An 18,648-nucleotide genomic window follows, 5' to 3' on the forward strand; every position below is an offset into this window, starting at 1 on the left:
GAAGGTGGGATAATGGTGTGGGAGGGGGGATGGGGGGTCACGGTGACGAGCCATTGTGGAACTTCCAGTGTGTGTCCAACATCTGTAGAGGCCAGACGTACGTTCTAGCGACTCCCAGACACACGGTAATTATTGCTTCACCCCCCTGCCCATCCTTGCACTCCAGGAATATACACATAAACAGCACGATACTGTCAGCCTTGTGGGCACCTAAACACAGCAGGGACTGGTGCGTCAGGTGTGAGGACGAGGGAGAGTGTGGACTAGTGCGGACTGGCTGTGTGTGAGCGTCAGGAGGTGGTGAGTGTGGGGTGCACCAGGGCCTTGGACGATGTGTTCAGTTCCACTTATGTTCACGTTTCTAACGTCAAATATCTCGACATATAAGATTTTAACGTTGTCAACGGTGTGTGAATGTGTTTATGTTTCACGTAATTATGTTTGTCGAGGTTAAGCTTCAGCTCTTTGGCCCCGCTTCTCAACCTTTAATCGACGTGTGTTTTAAGGTTCCCGAGCCACTTTGCCTCAATCATTGGTTTCCAATTGTCCGGGACTGGATGCCCGTCAGATCTTACTGATGCCTCATTAGGTCAGCTACTGGCCTTCCCCAAGATGCAACTCACAACAAGTGACTAATTCTCTCGGGAACAAATTTATTACAGGTGAACAGGTGTGTCAGGTGATAGGAAAAATGTCCCAACGTCTCTTTCGTATCTCGGGGATCCCGAGTTCGATTCCGGTGGAATAACAGAAATAGTTAGGCACGTTTCCCTCCACCTAATGCCTCTGATCACCTAGCAATAAATATGTACCCGGGAGTTAGGCAACTGTTGTTGGGTTGCATCCTGGGGAGGGTCCTTAGTGGGACCTCGATACTAGCCTAAAGCATGCACTATACACAGGCTTATTGTCCCGGACGAAATGAATTAGTGCATTCCACTTATTCATTCTGCTGCTGAAAGCATTATTTTGAATGTCTCCGTGGCTTATTTGGGTACTAAGTTTTCATTTTTGTTCCCTTGCATATTCCGTCAATTCCATATAATCTACCCTGTCTATTTCCCAGAAAAATTTGTGTGTTAATCATACTGCCTCTAACTTCTATCTTCCTGCTACGTTAGTAATAATGCCTCAAGTCTTTGATCGTAAAGACTTAGTTCTGGTACCAATTTAGTGGCAGACTTCTGAATTTTCTCCAACTTCGTTTTATGTTTATCTGGAAAAGTGATTCTTCACTGGTGATGCATACTCCAAAGCTGGATTCAGATATGTGGTATGGAAGGTCCTAAATTACTCTGTATTTAAGTTTGTGATGCTTAGGTTCTCATCTTTTCTACTTATTTACACAGGTACGTACAGCAACAAACGACTTCTCACTCCTTGTATTCTCTTGCCTTGTATACTGACTGGTTGACTGACTGGTTGATTGAATAGCTACTTGTTTGATTGTGTGGTTTCTAAATTTACTTGCTGGTTGCCTTGCAGACTTCCTGGTTAACTGGCTGGCTACTTGGCTGGTTAACTGGCTGGCTACCTGACTGGTTAACTGGCTGGCTTCCTGGCTGGTTAACTGGCTTGGTGGCTGGTTACCTGGCTTGGTGGCTGGCTGGCTACCTGGCTTGGTGGCTGGCTACCTGGCTTGGTGGCTGGCTACCTGGCTTGGTGGCTGGCTACCTGGCTTGGTGGCTGGCGTGCTTACTGGTTGACTAGCTGCCTTCCTTGGCTGACTGTCTGAGGTAAACAGTGAAGGAGATGTAGAGTCACTCTGAGTTGTCATGTTTTAACCACATTGTTGTGATCAGTGGCTGCCAATTTCTCTCCTTTTTTAACCTCTCTTCCTTTATTTTTCTTTATTTCCCTGCCTTCCTTTTCTTCCTTTGTCTTTAACTATTACTCCCTGCCTTTCTTCCTCATAATTTACAGTCAGGAAGTCTCTCCCTAACTGCCTCCATCACTTCCTGCTTTCCTCCATCTCCATTTGGTTTATCCTTCCTCTTCCCAAATTCTCTTCTCTTTCTCTGCCTTCCATTCCCTACCATGCCGTCCTGTTTTTTACTTTTTCATTTTCTGTCTTAAATTCCTTGTTGATAGATTTGATTTTGTAATTTCATGTCTGTTTTACACCTTTCCTTATGGTGTGTTTAGATGCCTTCAGAATCTGCCCATTTTCCCTTCATTTCTTCCTTGAATTCATTCATTCATTCCATCATTCTGCCTTGAAATGGGTGTTGCTGTCTTGTCTATATATTGAAAGCATTCAGCTCTTACAATGCATTCTGTTTGGTATTGGAGTATCCTGTCTGGGAAAATTTGCAGACGTCTTACTCTTGCAGTATGTGGTCAGCAGTAAGTTTTATTCTATATTGGTAAGACTCAAGTTTCTGTCAATTGCTTCCTTCAAAACTCTTTCCTCTTTCTTATAAGATATATAAGAGTTGTTCCCGCAATAGAGTTGTATATGTAGGACAGGTTCTGTTGAAGTGAATAACATAAACGTCTAGCTACGGTGTACGAAACACCTCTTCTCCTCTCATCACTCACGCATGGATAACATAATGCTGTATTGTTATTTCGTAACCACGAAATAAGTTACCACTTACGGGCTATTCATGCCCGTGCCACCTCTAAAGCTTAATCTTCATCAATCACCATCAATCTTTCGTAGTCACTCACTGCCTCTGGCGATGCTAAGATGGCACAGTGAAATGCGTCAGGATCACTATTGGTGAAACATATAGAAATGTTCAAGATCAAAGTGTACTCGTATAAATGAGTGAAATCTGTTTGATATTAATCCTGCGGCTGGCCAGACCACACACCGCCACCTCAAGCTTGTGTTAAATGCTGCCCATGATTGATTGATTGATTGATGAAGATTAAGTCCACCCAAAAGGTGGCGCGGGCATGAATAGCCCGTAAGTGGTGGCCCTTTTGAGCCATTACCAGTATCAATAGATGATACTGGAGATCTGTGGAGGTGCGACTGCACCCTGCGTGACGGGAGATGTCTCCCGTGTGCTGCCCATGCATTTAGTGCGTGAGATATGTTCGTCGTGTGGGATGGCAGAGGCTGATCCAACCAATCAGAATTCTCTTGGCCAAGGAAACCGTTCGGACAAACAGCCATTTTCTCTTATAGTGTGTGGAATTTCATCCATCTGCCATGTGAAGTGGACAAACCTCTTTTTCTCAGTACAAATAAACGAAGGCGAGAGATGGCAGCTAACTACCATTCTCTCTTTTGTTTTAGACCTGCCCGGGCACCTGAAGTATATGCCCGGGCATCTGAAGTATATGCCCGGGCACCTGAAGTATATGCCCGGGCACCTGAAGTACATGCCCGGGCACCTGAAGTATATGCCTGGGCACCTGAAGTACCTGCCAGGGCACCTGAAGTACATGCCCGGGCACCTGAAGTATATGCCCGGGCACCTGAAGTACCTGCCAGGGCACCTGAAGTACATGCCCGGGCACCTGAAGTATATGCCCGGGCACCTGAAGTACCTGCCCGGGCACCTGAAGTACATGCCCGGGCACCTGAAGTATATGCCCGGGCACCTGAAGTACCTGCCAGGGCACCTGAAGTACATGCCCGGGCACCTGAAGTATATGCCTGGGCACCTGAAGTACCTGCCAGGGCACCTGAAGTACATGCCCGGGCACCTGAAGTATATGCCCGGGCACCTGAAGTACCTGCCAGGGCACCTGAAGTACCTGCCCGGGCACCTGAAGTACATGCCCGGGCACCTGAAGTAAAGTACATGCCCGGGCACCTGAAGTAAAGTACATGCCCGGGCAGCTGAAGTACCCTGTAGCACCCTGTAGCATTTCGTCTCTAGCATAAATCACATAAACAGCAAACCACAGCAACATGGGAAGATCATTGTAATCTATGTGGTACGTCAGGCCCAGGAACGTCATCACCAGGCTCAAACGATCTAAAAGCACTGTGATTCAGAACATCATTTTGTATATCTCTGGTTATATTAATATGTATTTATTTATATATGTATATTTATTAAGAGTATATCTCTACTCAATTTCGTTTTATCCGCAATATTTTTTAATCTTTCATAAGAAGGAAAATTATGGAGCACCGCCGGAAGCTTATTGACGCATACTGGACGAGTTCCATTTACAAATCCCCCATCACCCTCCCTTTTCCCTTGTTTATGTCACTAATGGGCTTAAATAAACTAATTAAATAATAAAATCACTGCCTTATGTTACATGGGCACCACCATTCCTCCTCACATGGAACATATAACTAGATAATGGAACAAATTTAACGTGTTATAGTCCTCTGAGCAGTGGCCACGCAAACTCGTCTACTGCGCAGAGGTGTCGCGCAGTTCCAGTGTTGTGGTGGGCGGAGCATGGTGACCTTGGTCGGTACTGTGGTGTTCGTACACTTTGCGTCCCTCATATTACTGTGGTGTTCGTACACTTTCTGTCCCTCATATTACTGTGGTGTTCGTACACTTTCTGTCCCTCATATTACTGTGGTGTTCGTACACTTTGTGTCCCTTATATTACTGTGGTGTTCGTACACTTTGTGTCCCTCATATTACTGTGTGTTCGTACACCTTGCGTCCCTCATATTACTGTGTGTTCGTACACCTTGCGTCCCTCATATTACTGTGTGTTCGTACACCTTGCGTCGCTCATATTACTGTGTGTTCGTACACCTTGCGTCCCTCATATTACTGTGGTGTTCGTACACTTTGCGTCCCTCATATTACTGTGGTGTTCGTACACCTTGCGTCCCTCATATTACTGTGGTGTTCGTACACTTTGCGTCCCTCATATTACTGTGGTGTTCGTACACTTTGCGTCCCTCATATTACTGTGGTGTTCGTACACTTTGCGTCCCTCATATTACTGTGGTGTTCGTACACCTTTGCGTCCCTCATATTACTGTGGTGTTCGTACACTTTGCGTCCCTCATATTACTGTGTTCTCAAAATATTTCTCTTCGCTCTACTCTTCAGTGTCTTTATATATCAACAAGCTTAGGTATATACAACAATGTGTTCTTACCCTATTTTTATATGAACAATTACTGAAGTATAGGTGAAGAGTGAATAACCTATGAGTTTTACCGTGATTTACCTGAGGGCCACCTAACACTAGTGGACCTTGACTGAGGACAGGAAGCCGGTGGCTTGTCGAAGGTCCTTCCATTTGTCCTGATGAAGTTCGTATAAGTATATCCCCCATTTCTCAGGATGGTTAGAGACACACGGAGTTAGAAAAAATGCAAAATATAAGCCCCCTAGGATTATACTTGGCTGTCTAATAACCACCAAAGTTCCCAGGGTGCGGAAAGAATTAAATATACCAAGCATTCGAGATAGAATATTTTAAATTAAGTCTTACAATGGGACTAAAGTTTCTGCGTGATGATGAAAATACCATTGTGTCAATTGAACTGTTAGAACACATTCACAATGGAACTAATGATTCTAGACTTAGACAACAGGCACTCATAATAAAATGAAGGGACAACACGAGATACAAGATGAAAAGGTGCAGCGCTTCCTTCCATCCTAGCAAATAGTACCTTTTCACATAATGGCGCCTATGCATACCTCACCAAGAAACTAATCACACACACGACCCTCCGTGCTCATCTGGCTACTAAATCGAGTACCCTTAAACACACACACACAATCTACAAACTTAACACTAAAAAAGATCTCACAGACCATATACTCCGACGAATCCCTCAATTTAGCTACAATGAGGGCAGGAGGTGTTGTTATTGTTCATTAGCTCGATGGAAGCACAGTTGAAATGAATACAAGAGTCAGTAACTGAGCGTCTAGCTTGCAAATTGAACTGTTAGCTATCTTGGTAGCACTCAAAATTATTATTGATTTCAAACTCCCATTGCTAATTACAAGCATTAAATAGCTTACAATCAAATTGTAACGAGCTTGTCTCCAAAGCCAAACATAGAAATACGAATCAAATGAACAAATCTAATCTCTAATCCCCCCTCCATGTTGCAATGAAATCATACAACTGTAGGACACACTTTATCTCACCCTAGTCTAAAACCTGTCCCGACATTACAGTTGTAACGTCATTATGACGTCACACCTCGTGCAGACTATATATACAATATTTTTGTCTTTTTTCGTTGTGTTAAGTAAGGTTAGCCTGGGTTAGGTTAGGTTAGGCTTTCTTGGGTTAGATTAGATTGGATTAGGTTGAGCTGGGTTGGGTAAGATTAGTTTAGAGATTAGGTTAAGTTCAGCTAGGTTGTTATTATGTTATTATAGATTCAGCTACTCGGAACAAGTTCCTAGTAGTTACGGGCTATCTTCTTGAGGTTATCTTGAGATGATTTCGGGGCTTTAGTGTCCCCGCGGCCCGGTCCTCGACCAGGCCTCCACCCCCAGGAAGCATCCCGTGACAGCTGACTAACACCCAGGTACCTATTTTACTGCTAGGTAACAGGGGCATAGGGTGAAAGAAACTTTGCTCATTGTTTCTCGCCGGCTCCTGGGATCGAACCCAGGACCACAGGATCACAAGTCCAGTGTGCTGTCCGCTCGGCCGACCGGCTCCTGTGGTGAACCCGTAACTTACCTGGCACAGGAGCGGTGCCCCTGAGCTAGGTTAGGTTCGGATGCATAAAGCTAAATTAGGTGTGTTAAAAAAGTATAAATGACACAAAGAGGTACATACTTTTCTGACGTTTAGGCCCTCTTGTTTTTGGGCGTTCTTGAGTTTACCGGCGACGGCCGGTGATATGTATAAGACTGAGCCCAGCATACGTCAATGTTGGCGTCTTGGAGCGAAGCCATTAACTCCTAATTACTCTTTTAATTAATTACCGAGAGTGTGCACTCTTTTTTTTGCCATGATGATGTGAATATCTTACTGATGTGGTTCTTTTTGTTCTTCATCTACATATATTAATGATATATGAGAAGCAGTCCTAAGAACACTAGAATGTTTTTATTCGAATTCTGATGGTATTAACTCAAAGAGCAACGCGCGTGCGCACACTCAAACCTATACAACAAATGTGTGGAAAATGGCGGAAACAGATGGGTAAAGTTTCTTTCACTCTGATGCGCCTGTTACCTAGCAGTAAATAGGTACCTGGGAGCTAGACAGCTGTTACGGAGCTGCTTCCTGGGTGTGTGTGTATGTGTGGAAAAAAAAAACATTAGTAGTTAATTTCAGTTGATTGACAGTTGAGAGGTAGGCGAAAGAGCAGAGCTCAACCCCCGCAAGAACAACTAGGTGAATACACACGCACACACACACAAACACACACACACACACACACACACACACACACACACACACACACACACACACACACACACACACACACACACACACACACACACACACAGACACACACACAGACACACACACACACACACACGCACACACACACAAACACACACACACACACACACACACACACACACACACACACACACACACACACACACACACACACACACACACACACACACACACACACACACACACACACACACACACACACACACACACACACACACACACACACACACGTGTAAAGCAAAGATAAGCCTGAGTCATGTGAAAAACAATGACAACACCCAAGGTTCGCAAACACTGCACTTCCCCTTTCCTCAAACATCGACCTCTTTCCTATTTCTCAACCACTGTTTCCCTATCTCTCATCTCTCTACTTTCTCTCCTACCTTCACTCCTACCTCACTCCTACCTCAATACCTCACTCTCTCCCTCACCCCACAACCGCTATTGCGAACTCGTCTTTCCATCTTTAAGTCCTCTATATTAGTGTTGTGTTCCGCTGAGCACTACACTCTGTCCTTGCTGCATCTTCTGGTGCTGCTCTCAGGACTAACAATCATCCACTTGCGAAACCTCTACATCAGCAGTCCTCCGCAGTCAGTCCTCCGCAGAAACCTCAGCAGTCTCCGTGGTGTAGTGGTAAGACACTCGCCTGGCGTTCCGCGAGCGCTATGTCATGGGTTCGTATCCTGGCCGGGGAGGATTTACTGGGCGCAATTCCTTAACTGTAGCCTCTGTTTAACGCAACAGTAAAATGTGTACTTGGATGAAAAAACGATTCTTCGCGGCAGGGGATCGTATTCCAGGGACCATAGGATTAAGGACTTGCCCGAAACGCTACGCGTACTAGTGGCTGTACAAGAATGTAACAACTCTTGTATATATCTCAAAAACATCTCTTCCCCGATCACAGAGGCTCAGTTTGCGTTTATTGAATATTTTTGTTAGGCTCCGAAGGGTTACGATGTAGTCTAGAACAATGATAACCTCGGGGCCAGATTCACGAAGCAGTTACGCAAGCACTTACGAACCTATACATCTTTTCTCAATCTTTGGCGGCTTTGTTTACAATTATTAAACAGTTAATGAGCTCCGAAACACCAAGAAGCGGTTTATAACATCAACAACAGTTGATTGGGAAGTTTTCATGATTGTAAACTGTTTAGTAAATGTAACCAAAGCCGTCAAAGATTGAGGAAAGATGTACACGTTCGTAAGTATTTGCGTAACTGCTTCGTGAATCTGGCACTTCGTGACGAGGACCTCGTAGCATCTCCAAACTTGTACGTCTTTGAGGAAAGATGTACGAGTCGTGTGGGCACGTGTTGGACAAAACACGTTGAATCGACGTCAATAACGTTGATTCAACGTAACTGGACACATGAGGGGAGGGAATTATCAGGGAAAGCGCCAAGCCATTACGACTATATAGCACTGGGAAGGAATCAGGATAAGGATTTGGGATGGGACTGGGGGAAAGGAATGGTACCCAACCACTTGGACGGTCGTGGATTAAACGGCGACCTGCATGAAGCGAGACCGTCGCTCTACCGTCCAGCCCAAGTGATTGGACAGCTGGACAGGTGAGTGTGTGATCAGTCCTGGCGGTATAGGTGGGACATGGTTGTGGGAATGTGATCTGACCAATTGCTCGTTAATCTGGTCAGCATTGTCTAGTGCCGGGACTGTGGCTGGGGTGGTGGTGACTGTGGTGGTGATGACTGTGGTGGTGCTGTGGCTGGGGGAGCTGTGGCTGGGGTGGTGATGACTGTGGTGGTGCTGTGGCTGGGGGAGCTGTGGCTGGGGTGGTGATGACTGTGGTGGTGCTGTGGCTGGGGGAGCTGTGGCTGGGGTGGTGATGACTGTGGTGGCGCTGTGGCTGGGGGAGGTGTGGCTGGGGGAGGAGGTGTAGTCTGACAGCGGACGCTCAGTCTCCACAACACACAACAGGATTTTCCAAGTGAGGCAGCAAACACAAATTTTCTGGATTGGTTGAGTTTGGGGTGAATATATGAGTTGAGGTGTGGGGGAGTGTGGTGAAGTGTGAGGGGGGGAGGGATGAGTTGGAGGAGTGGCAATTTGAGATTGGGGGATGTGTAATGAAGGGTGTTGGGGCACTGAAGGTCCTGACTGTGACGCCATCACGTGTTTGCATGGGGAAGGAATGAGCCTGGGAATGGGGAATGAGAATCAGCTCATTCCCCCATTCACGTGAATGGGGGATGAGAATCAGACTATATCACGCGTAAAAAAGGCCCCGAAACAGGATTTACATAAACAAAAACACAGACACGTATTTATTTACGAAACCTGTGCATCTTTCGTTAGTATTTACTGAATAATTTACGGAAACACTGCGAGGTCGAGTTCTTCTCGAGGTTATTATTGTTATATATAACCTTGTAGCGACTTTCAGTCCTCCTCGAGGACAAGCAGCCGCTTCCGAGGACAAGAATCCTTATCCTTATCCCTTCTAAGTGCTGGTTTAGTTGTTTTGGCTTAGCGTTTTTTCCTGATAATTACATTACCTTCTCGTCCTCGTCGAGGCCACTGGAGAGGTAGTGGCCCTTCAGGTAAATTCAGGTATATGTGGGTCACTCACAGGATGAGTGACGCTGTCCAGTACTGTCACTATAGCAGTGTGGGTCACTCACAGGATGAGTGACGCTGCCCAGTACTGTCACTCTAGCAGTGTGGTCACTCACAGGATGAGTGACGCTGTCCAGTACTGTCACTATAGCAGTGTGGTCACTCACAGGATGAGTGACGCTGCCCAGTACTGTCACTCTAGCAGTACAGTCACTCACAGGAAGAGTGACGCTGCCCAGTACTGTCACTATAGCAGTGTGGGTCACTCACAGGATGAGTGACGCTGCCCAGTACTGTCACTCTAGCAGTACAGTCACTCACAGGAAGAGTGACGCTGCCCAGTACTGTCACTATAGCAGTGTGGGTCACTCACAGGATGAGTGACGCTGCCCAGTAAACTCGTCCTTCGGAACAAAACAAAAATTGAGCCTGTGGTCTGTTTTTGTTGTTTTGCTTATTTTGTTTATGTTTTTTGTTTTTGTTATAGTAGTTGCAGAAACTGCGACGATGATGATTGTTAGTTTGTGTGTGTGTACTCACCTAGTTGTGTTTGTGGGGGGATTGAGCTCTGACTCTTTGGTCCCGCCTCTCAACTGTCAATCAACTGGTGTACAGATTCCTGAGCCTACTGGGCTCTATTATATCTACATTTGAAACTGTGTATGGAATCAGCCTCCACCACATCACTGTCTAATGTATTTTATTTGTTAACTGCCCTAACACTGAAAAAATGTGTGTGTGTGTGTGTGTGTGTGTGTGTGTGTGTGTGTGTGTGTGTGTGTGTGTGTGTGTGTGTGTGTGTAGTGCACGCGTATACATTTGTTTGGCTGAGCATTAGCTCCCTAGCCCCGCCTCTTAACCTCGATCCTGTCCAGTTAATGCAATATTACAATCTCCACATTTCTCGTCGTAATTGTAATTGTAGGGAATTACGACGAGAAAGGATCGAGCGGAATTCATTGACTTCCACTCGCCCCTTCCTTCCCTGGCCCCGCTTCTCCTGCCAGCGAGTCTTAGGCTGAATACAATACTGTAGTACACTCCCTCCCTCAGGTAGCCTCCTGCCGCAGGTGTGACAATGCAGTACCACGTGATCCTTCTGACTGTGATGGTCTTCCTGGCTCCCACTGCCCGGGCCACCGACGTCCCTAAGGAGAACACATTTGTAAGTGTTCTCCCAGTTGTGCTGATCACCAAAGTGAACACTCGCTGTAAGTAATGTTCCCAATTGTACTTTTCTCAAAGAAGAACAACTGTTTTGTAAGTGTTCTCCCACTTGTGGTATTCGCCACGGTAGATGATATATTCCAAGCATTTACAGAGGTCAGTTAACCATTTGCCTGTACGAAATGTGCAGAGTACGTTAGAAGTGTAGGAGCTGTAGTTTATTGTAGTAGTAGTAGTAGTAGTAGTGGTAGCAGTAGTAGTAGTGTTATAGTAGTAGTAGAAGAAGTAGTAGTGGTAGTAGTAGTAGTGGTAGCAGTAGTAGCAGTGTTGTAGTAGTAGTAGAAGAAGTAGTAGTGGTAGTAGTGTTGTAGTTGTAGTAGTAGGCATCCATCAGTCTCAGGAGACTATGGAGTGGCGCTCGGGTTGTCGGTCTGGAGTGGCCTCACCAGGGCACAATGCCAATGCAGGTTGATATGTTACTTGTTGAAGCTGAGAAGCTGTATAGTATAGTAATAGTAATAGTAGGAGTAACAAAAATAGTAATAGTAATTACTGTCGATACGACTGTCAGCCAAAGGTAATTACCGTCGATACGACTGTCAGCCAAAAGTAATTACCGTCGATACGACTGTCAGCCAAAGGTAATTACCGTCGATACGACTGTCAGCCAAAAGTAATTACCGTCGATACGACTGTCAGCCAAAGGTAATTACCGTCGATACGACTGTCAGCCAAAGGTAATTACCGTCGATACGACTGTCAGCCACCGAGAAGAGTACCACATTTCTTGGGGTACACACCCCTAAGAGTTTACCTTAATCTTAAGAGGTAAGGTAAGAGTTTAAAGTAAGAGTTAACCTTAATCTTACCTTAAAGTATAACTTGCTGGCTGGTCAGTAAGTACCTTATGGTGGCCATAATAACCCTCCCGTGGGTGATAAGCCTTAACCCCCCCCCCCCACCAAGCACCAAACCTATGACAAATGTGGCACCTGTGTCTCGCAGTACCAGCTGGACTGTCCTGGAAGTGGTGACATGGCCTACTTCCTGCTGCACGGAGTCAAAGACGCCTTCCCTGTCGACTACACTGACGAGGAACTCACCGTTTTCGCCAACGGCAGCGTTATATTCAAGGTAACGGGCATTTTCTACCTTTCTATCTCTGATTGTTGTTATAAGTGTAATTAATAGTAGCTTCGTTGGTTGTTATTAATAGTATTATTGAACAAATCCTCTGACCCTCTGTCGCAGGACAGAGGGTCATACATAAGTTCATTTGATGCATCACGTTAGTGTGATCTCTGTGTGTGGAATAGTATTATTGTTATTCCTTCAGAATATTGACAATTAGTTTCATTTGCAGTCTATCAAGATCCACCACGACGGGACCCACCTGTGCATGAGACGACAAGGCGTCAACAGCATGTTTGGTCACCCTGTCTCCGTGCGCGTCCGCCCCTTGCCTCCCGACAACCTCTGGAGCCAAATCTATCGCGTAAGTCGCCTTCTGATCTTTATAAGTTTCTTGGTCGAATTCCTATCTGCGTCGGTTTTCTTTATCTTAATTTTTTACACGTTCTCCCGCTTTTTTTCTTTTGTTTCTATGCCTTGTTTATTTTAAAGAGCAGGTTATTATATTCTCTCTTGTGTTGATACTTTAATGGGGTTATGTACCTCATCTCAGCCTCTGTAAATCCCCTTTTTGACTTATTCCGTCATTTCTTGGACTGTCGTTTCTCCCTTTGCTTAATTCCCAGATACTCTCGTATTCTTTTTTCTCTGGTATATTCTCCTTTCCTTTACTTTTAGTTATTATTATTAACATCTTTATTGGCAAAATTAATTACAATTTTGCCTAATCTGAGGATTTTGATAAAGTCTTATTAAAGTGAGGGTAATGCTGGTATTCACTGTCACGCAGGACAGAGGGTCATACATAAGATAGTGCTGTAGTATAGTCATAGGTCAGGATATAATGGTCGTTGGCTCCCTGTGGAATTTCATGCTCGAAGTTCTCAATGCCCTTCTTATTCTGGGTGAAGATCGGATCCTGGAAGCGAGGTGTATCTCTTGCCTCTTTTTTCCTTTGACATCTTTAACATGTTATGTTAGTGAAATCCTTTTCAATAACAAAAAAAAAACGCTCCTGTGCCAGGTAAGTTCACTACGAGCTTACCATAGCCCGTGCTACTTGCCCCGCTCCTGTGCCAGGTAAGTTACGGGCTCACCATAGCCCGTGCTACTTGGCACTTGTTCCGAGTAGCTGAATCTATAACAACATAACAACAACCAATAACAACGACTTTTGTTTTCACCCCTCACACCTCTCACATCTTGGAGGTTTCTCAACTCTCAGTCTTTCTATACTTTATGTCGGCGATGAGTCACAATAACGTGGCTAAAGTATGTTGACCAGACCACACACTAGAAGGTGAAGGGACGACGACGTTTCGGTCCGTCATGGACCATTCTCAAATCGACTTGAGAATGGTCCAGGACGGACCGAAACGTCGTCGTCCCTTCACCTTCTAGTGTGTGGTCTGGTCAATATACTTTATGTCCCCCCCGTGGTCAGCAATTTTGCTTTTATTATCTGTGCTGGTGTTGCTTCTCTCAGTAGTGCTTCTATTAATTTTTGTTTTAGTGTCTTAGATTTCTTATTTGGGGCCTTCTTTTGTTTATTTCTGGGATGAATATTTACCCCATTTCCAAGTTGAAGTTAGGTTAGTGATTTTCTTTTTTAGTATTGCAATCACATCGGGTTCTCTTTCATTGAACCTTACTTATTTGTGAATTAATTTTAATTTGTATACCAGATCTTGACGCTCATCTTGGATAGTTTGCTTCCTATATCCCCAGTATGTTTATGTTTTCAGTTTATTAATGGGTAGGTAGGATATGGGTGCAATACTGTGTGAGGCTGAGGACTGTGTGTTATGAGGAGGTTGTAAGAATAAGAACATAAGAACATAAGAATAAAGGTAACTGCAGAAGGCCTATTGGCCCATACGAGGCAGCTCCTATCTATAACCACCCAATCCCACTCATATACATGTCCAACCCACGCTTGAAACAATCGAGGGACTTGTAGTATTAGGAGAGCTTGAGAGGATGGGAAAGAATGTGAATTGATAGGTTTTTGTTAGGAATCTAGTGGTTGGGAGATTCTGAGAAGAATGCAAACTTTGCATGATTGGTAGATGTTCCTAGATACGAAAATGCATTGAGATAGGTGTTGTGGAATAAATAGGAATGCGAGGCAATTAAACGTTGTGAGTTGGAATGAGTCTGTGAAGTGGAGAAACACTGACAGATGAAGAAAAAGGCCGAGAGATGGAAGAAGATTCAAAAGTGAAAAGGAGATGATCATTGGAGAGAGAGATTGAAAAAGAGACATGAATTAATTTTTTCCGCCTATCTGTTGAACGCTACAGAACTGAGAGTTGTATACGGTGCAAAAAAATATATAATGACAACTAAGACAAATATCTTCAGCTTTCTAATATGATTGGCCGCGCCGAGATTTGTCAAATCAATTACAAATCTTCGCTGAACTTTTCGAAAATGTAAATCACCTTTCTTTGTTGTCTCTCCACAGACACAATTCATAACAGGACTGATAGCCGCTCTCGTCATCTTCGCACTGTTCGCTGCCGGCTGCTTCGTCTATAAGAATCAATGGAGGCCCAAACCCCAAGATAATGGTGAGTGGAGTCGCACTTATTTGTTTTAGTAGCATTCACAACGTTTTGTTTGGAGCTCTGGTTATTGTAATGCTGGGAAAATTTCCATTAATAAGGGCTAGCGATATTTAAATTACCATTGGCAAGTCTAACAATGTTTAAACTTTCTTTGGTGATGCAAGCGATGTTTTAACAACCTTTGTGAGGCTAGAGATGTTTAAACTCCCTTTCTACTTGTATGAATTATAACAAATATATTAAAAAGATATCTGAATATGAGCCAATCATTTTCATATTATTCAATAATATTACATTCAATTTTTTACTTAACACATAATTGATATACACACTCGATGTAGCGTTAACTAATATTCATCTCTTTCTCCTGTAAATTGAAATCTCTTAATCAGCATCAGAGCAGCACCATAGTAGAGTATATAAGAATTTACACCCATCAGTCGCAGCAGAGGTCACGACCTCTCCATAGGGTGCAGTCGCACCTCCACAGATCTCCAGTATCAGCCATTGATACTGGTAATGGCTCCAAAGGGCCACCCACTTACGGGCTATTTATGCCCGTGTCACCTTTTGGGTGGCTTAATCTTCATCAATCAATCAATTAATCAGTCGCAGGGCAGGGTATCCCCATCAGTGTACATACCCTAAGAGATTGCTTTAGTCGATAAGAAAGTAAAGGATACTTGAGTATTGGCTACAAGGAAGCTTGCAGCCTCAGTGGTGTTCCAACTGACTTGCCTAAAAGCTTAATAACATGTCGCAGACAAGTCTATTTTGGCTTTCTTTGATGTTATTTAGCACAGAGTGTTCCTTGGGGAAGGATAAACATCTGTAGACCTGAAACATCAATTTTGAATATTATTGACACCTAGATGTTGTGTGATTTATTATTTTTATTATTATTTTTCCATCAATGCAAGGATATGTACACCGCGAAGTTTACCCCGTTTCTTAATGTATATTTTGAAAGTTTACTTTAGTCATGGACCACATTTAGGATAAAGATGTACACTCTGGTTAGTCAATAACTTTTGTGTTGGCCTTAATAATTGTTAAAGGTTGATAGGCCTTTAGCCAACACCAGTTTCTTTATATTATATATTATTACATTTATTTTTATCAGTATTATTATTATTATATTATTCATTCTATTGTATACCTCACTAGTTGGAATTTTTTTGTTTTAAATTTAGAGTTCAGATTTATTATGCACCCCATACCCATGTCGTAGGCGGTAGTGGAAAAGGTTACAGCGGCATATAATGGGTTCAAGAGCTGACCAACTTCGTTTAGCTAAGCAAGTTACAGTACTGATGAGGTAGCTACATAATTTGTTAACATAAACTAACAATATCTTCATAGTTGGTCAAACTGTCATCTCTGTGTTCACAAGAGGTCTTAACGCATAGAATAAGTTTGCTTGTCGAGGTAATTCCATATATAATATTTTAATTTGTTTCTCCTGCGCCACATAGCCATCCAATTGACGGTTATGGGAGGGGTTATAATCACCAGCATTACTACCTACCGTTAGCAAACTGTGGATAATTGTTTAAGACCAAGTAACAGATTATTTTCAGTTAAATACTCACACATTTCTTGTGTATTTGTTATACAATTTCCTATAAAATCTCTCATTTTTCCACGTTTTCATCACGTAGTGATGCAGGGCGGGCGAATACTTTTGCTGACACAGTTTACATTTGGTCAGAGTTACAGTAACAGGTGATACAAACTCCCAGACTTATAACCGAGTCTAAGCCGAGCAGTAGTAACTTCTAGGAGTCTGCTGATTTTACTGTATGATCCACAGATATGTGGCTGTTCTTGTATGATAGTATGACGATAGATAGAATAACTAGTACACAGTTCACTGTCCCAAATCTACACCATTTTCACGAAGTTCTTTGTGCATTATTTTCCTCAAACTGCCTATAGGCAATCCAAGGTTACAGTCAACTCCGTTGAAGGTAAACTCTGTTAATTCATCAATTCTATCACGCGTTATGAAATGAAATCCCAGCAAGAACTGCATTTTTCTTTCTCTGCAGTTATCTGTACCAATACAGGGACTCTATATTTGTTACTGAATAGGATTCTCGTATTGCTAGATTTTATTATTATTATTATTATTATTATTATTATTATTATTATTATTATTATTATTATTTATTATTATTATTTCTCTATTTCTCCCCAGCGGATGAGCCAATAATAAGGAGTGACGGATACGACAACCCGGCCATGAACACTGTAGAGGATATAGAGGCCTCTAACACCAAGATGTAAACCATTTACAAAGAGTCACCTGTGAGGCCTCTAAGATGTAAACTATTTTTCTAAAGAGGGTCTTGAAAAGCCTCGAAAAAGTATACCATTTACACACATGACCCCTTGATGCCACCTGGATGTAAAAATTTAACTAAGATGCTGAATGTTTCCACTAAATTATGTAAACTGACGCCATAACTTTGCACATTTGTATTCAAATAAAAATGTTGACATTTAAGCCGAAAAGTATACATTTAATAGAATGTGAGTCAAGAAACCAGATTAACTTTTTGAATCGAGAAAATACAAAAAGAGACCAAGGAATGTTCTTTATGTGTATACACACCTCTTATCTATTAAACTGACTTATGTTGATAACATCAATCATATATTTCCTCATTTTATAACTAAAAACCGTTCACAACCCTTTCCCTTCCTTTTACTGTACACAGAGTTAATATCTTATGGTTTTATTTAATAAGTATATTTAGCAATGTTAATCTTTCAGTAATTAAATATTTATTGTGGATTGGAATATAGGAATCACCGATTCACAGAATATATATATATATAGTTTACTACTTGGGAAGCTGCCTTCCTGTTGGAATACTTCGCACTTCTGTATGTGTGCTTTTAAGTGTTTTGAGCATGTTGTGTAAAGTTTAGTTTACTTGTGTGAATGCTATATTTTGTGAGTCTACACTCTCCTTGATTACTCATCACTACACCACAACCGCCGCCCTATATAGTTCAATGTATAACATCACCTATACAGTTATATTCAAATACACTCAAATATAACATTAGCCCCTCACTGTTATAACGTTCTAAATATTTAGTCAGGTTCAGTTTTAAGCTTATCTTTGGATCACCTTTGGGTGGACGTCAGGCGATATTATGAGGTTTCCTAAACTGTTTTTTTCTCGGCAGTACTGCCACAAAAGCATAGTGGCATGATGAGTTACACAAACTCCAATATAATTGAAAAACCAGTCAAAATTATGTATTTATTTACGTATTAGCGATTTGGCAGATATAAGTGTGGGCATTTCGCTGCTAAAATATTTATGTAATATACTCTGATACAGACCAATGTAACGTTTAATACAAACAAGAATAATGTGTTTTTGTAGATGGATCTCGTAACATTAAGTTAATACAAATTGACTGAAACTCAAATTTAGTCAATTTGAAACACAATTCAGTCAACAAACTCAAAACTTGACCTGACCTGCTATTGATGCGGCTTTTAATAACCATAATATATCACCTCTGACACTGGTCAAAGCCACCCTGCCTTATATATCATTATAGTTTCATCTGGAGAAATTATTGCTGTAATAGAATCTCAAAATGTGTAAATAAAATATGTGATATCGTGTCTTCTTTAATTACTGATTACTGGTGGATGTAATCCACCACATATTGTGTTTCTTGTTTAATGTGCTCAGTTCCCTGAGTGTTTCCCTCCTGAGTGTATCCCCCTGAGTGTGTCCCCCTTGAGTGTATCCCCCCCCCCTGAGTGTATCCCCCTCTGAGTATATCCCTCCTGAGTGTGTCCTTCTTGAGTGTATCCCTTCTGAGTGTATCC

General features: G+C 42.8%; 1 protein-coding gene across 6 annotated transcripts; it reads left to right on the forward strand.

Moving 5' to 3' along the window:
• Positions 1-32: 32 nt before the first annotated feature.
• LOC123754418 (uncharacterized) lies at positions 33-18,436 on the forward strand. Of its 6 annotated transcripts, none has more exons than XM_045736812.2 (6): positions 33-125; positions 10,972-11,128; positions 12,091-12,219; positions 12,449-12,580; positions 14,684-14,789; positions 16,987-18,436. In XM_045736812.2, the coding sequence occupies exons 2-6, from the start codon at positions 10,997-10,999 to the stop codon at positions 17,073-17,075; spliced, it is 588 nt and encodes a 195-aa protein (XP_045592768.1). In that variant the 5' UTR covers positions 33-125; positions 10,972-10,996; the 3' UTR covers positions 17,076-18,436. The 6 variants fall into 6 exon arrangements, with proteins under 6 accessions (XP_045592768.1, XP_045592770.1, XP_045592769.1 ...); XM_045736814.2 differs by having other exon boundaries at positions 34-125; positions 10,972-11,083; XM_045736813.2 differs by having other exon boundaries at positions 60-125; positions 10,976-11,128.
• The last annotated feature ends 212 nt before the right edge of the window (positions 18,437-18,648 follow it).

The sequence above is a fragment of the Procambarus clarkii genome, chromosome 18 (assembly GCF_040958095.1).
Source record: "Procambarus clarkii isolate CNS0578487 chromosome 18, FALCON_Pclarkii_2.0, whole genome shotgun sequence".
NCBI classification, from domain to species: domain Eukaryota; kingdom Metazoa; phylum Arthropoda; class Malacostraca; order Decapoda; family Cambaridae; genus Procambarus; species Procambarus clarkii.

Excerpts from the sequence above, each read along its gene's own strand:
- LOC123754418 (XM_045736812.2), top strand. The coding sequence starts at position 10,997 with ATGCAGTACCACGTGATCCTTCTGACTGTGATGGTCTTCCTGGCTCCC. Across the intron at positions 11,129-12,090 it reads TCACCAAAGTGAACACTCGC|TACCAGCTGGACTGTCCTGG; the intron begins TGTAAGTAATGT and ends TGTGTCTCGCAG. Across the intron at positions 14,790-16,986 it reads GCCCAAACCCCAAGATAATG|CGGATGAGCCAATAATAAGG; the intron begins GTGAGTGGAGTC and ends ATTTCTCCCCAG.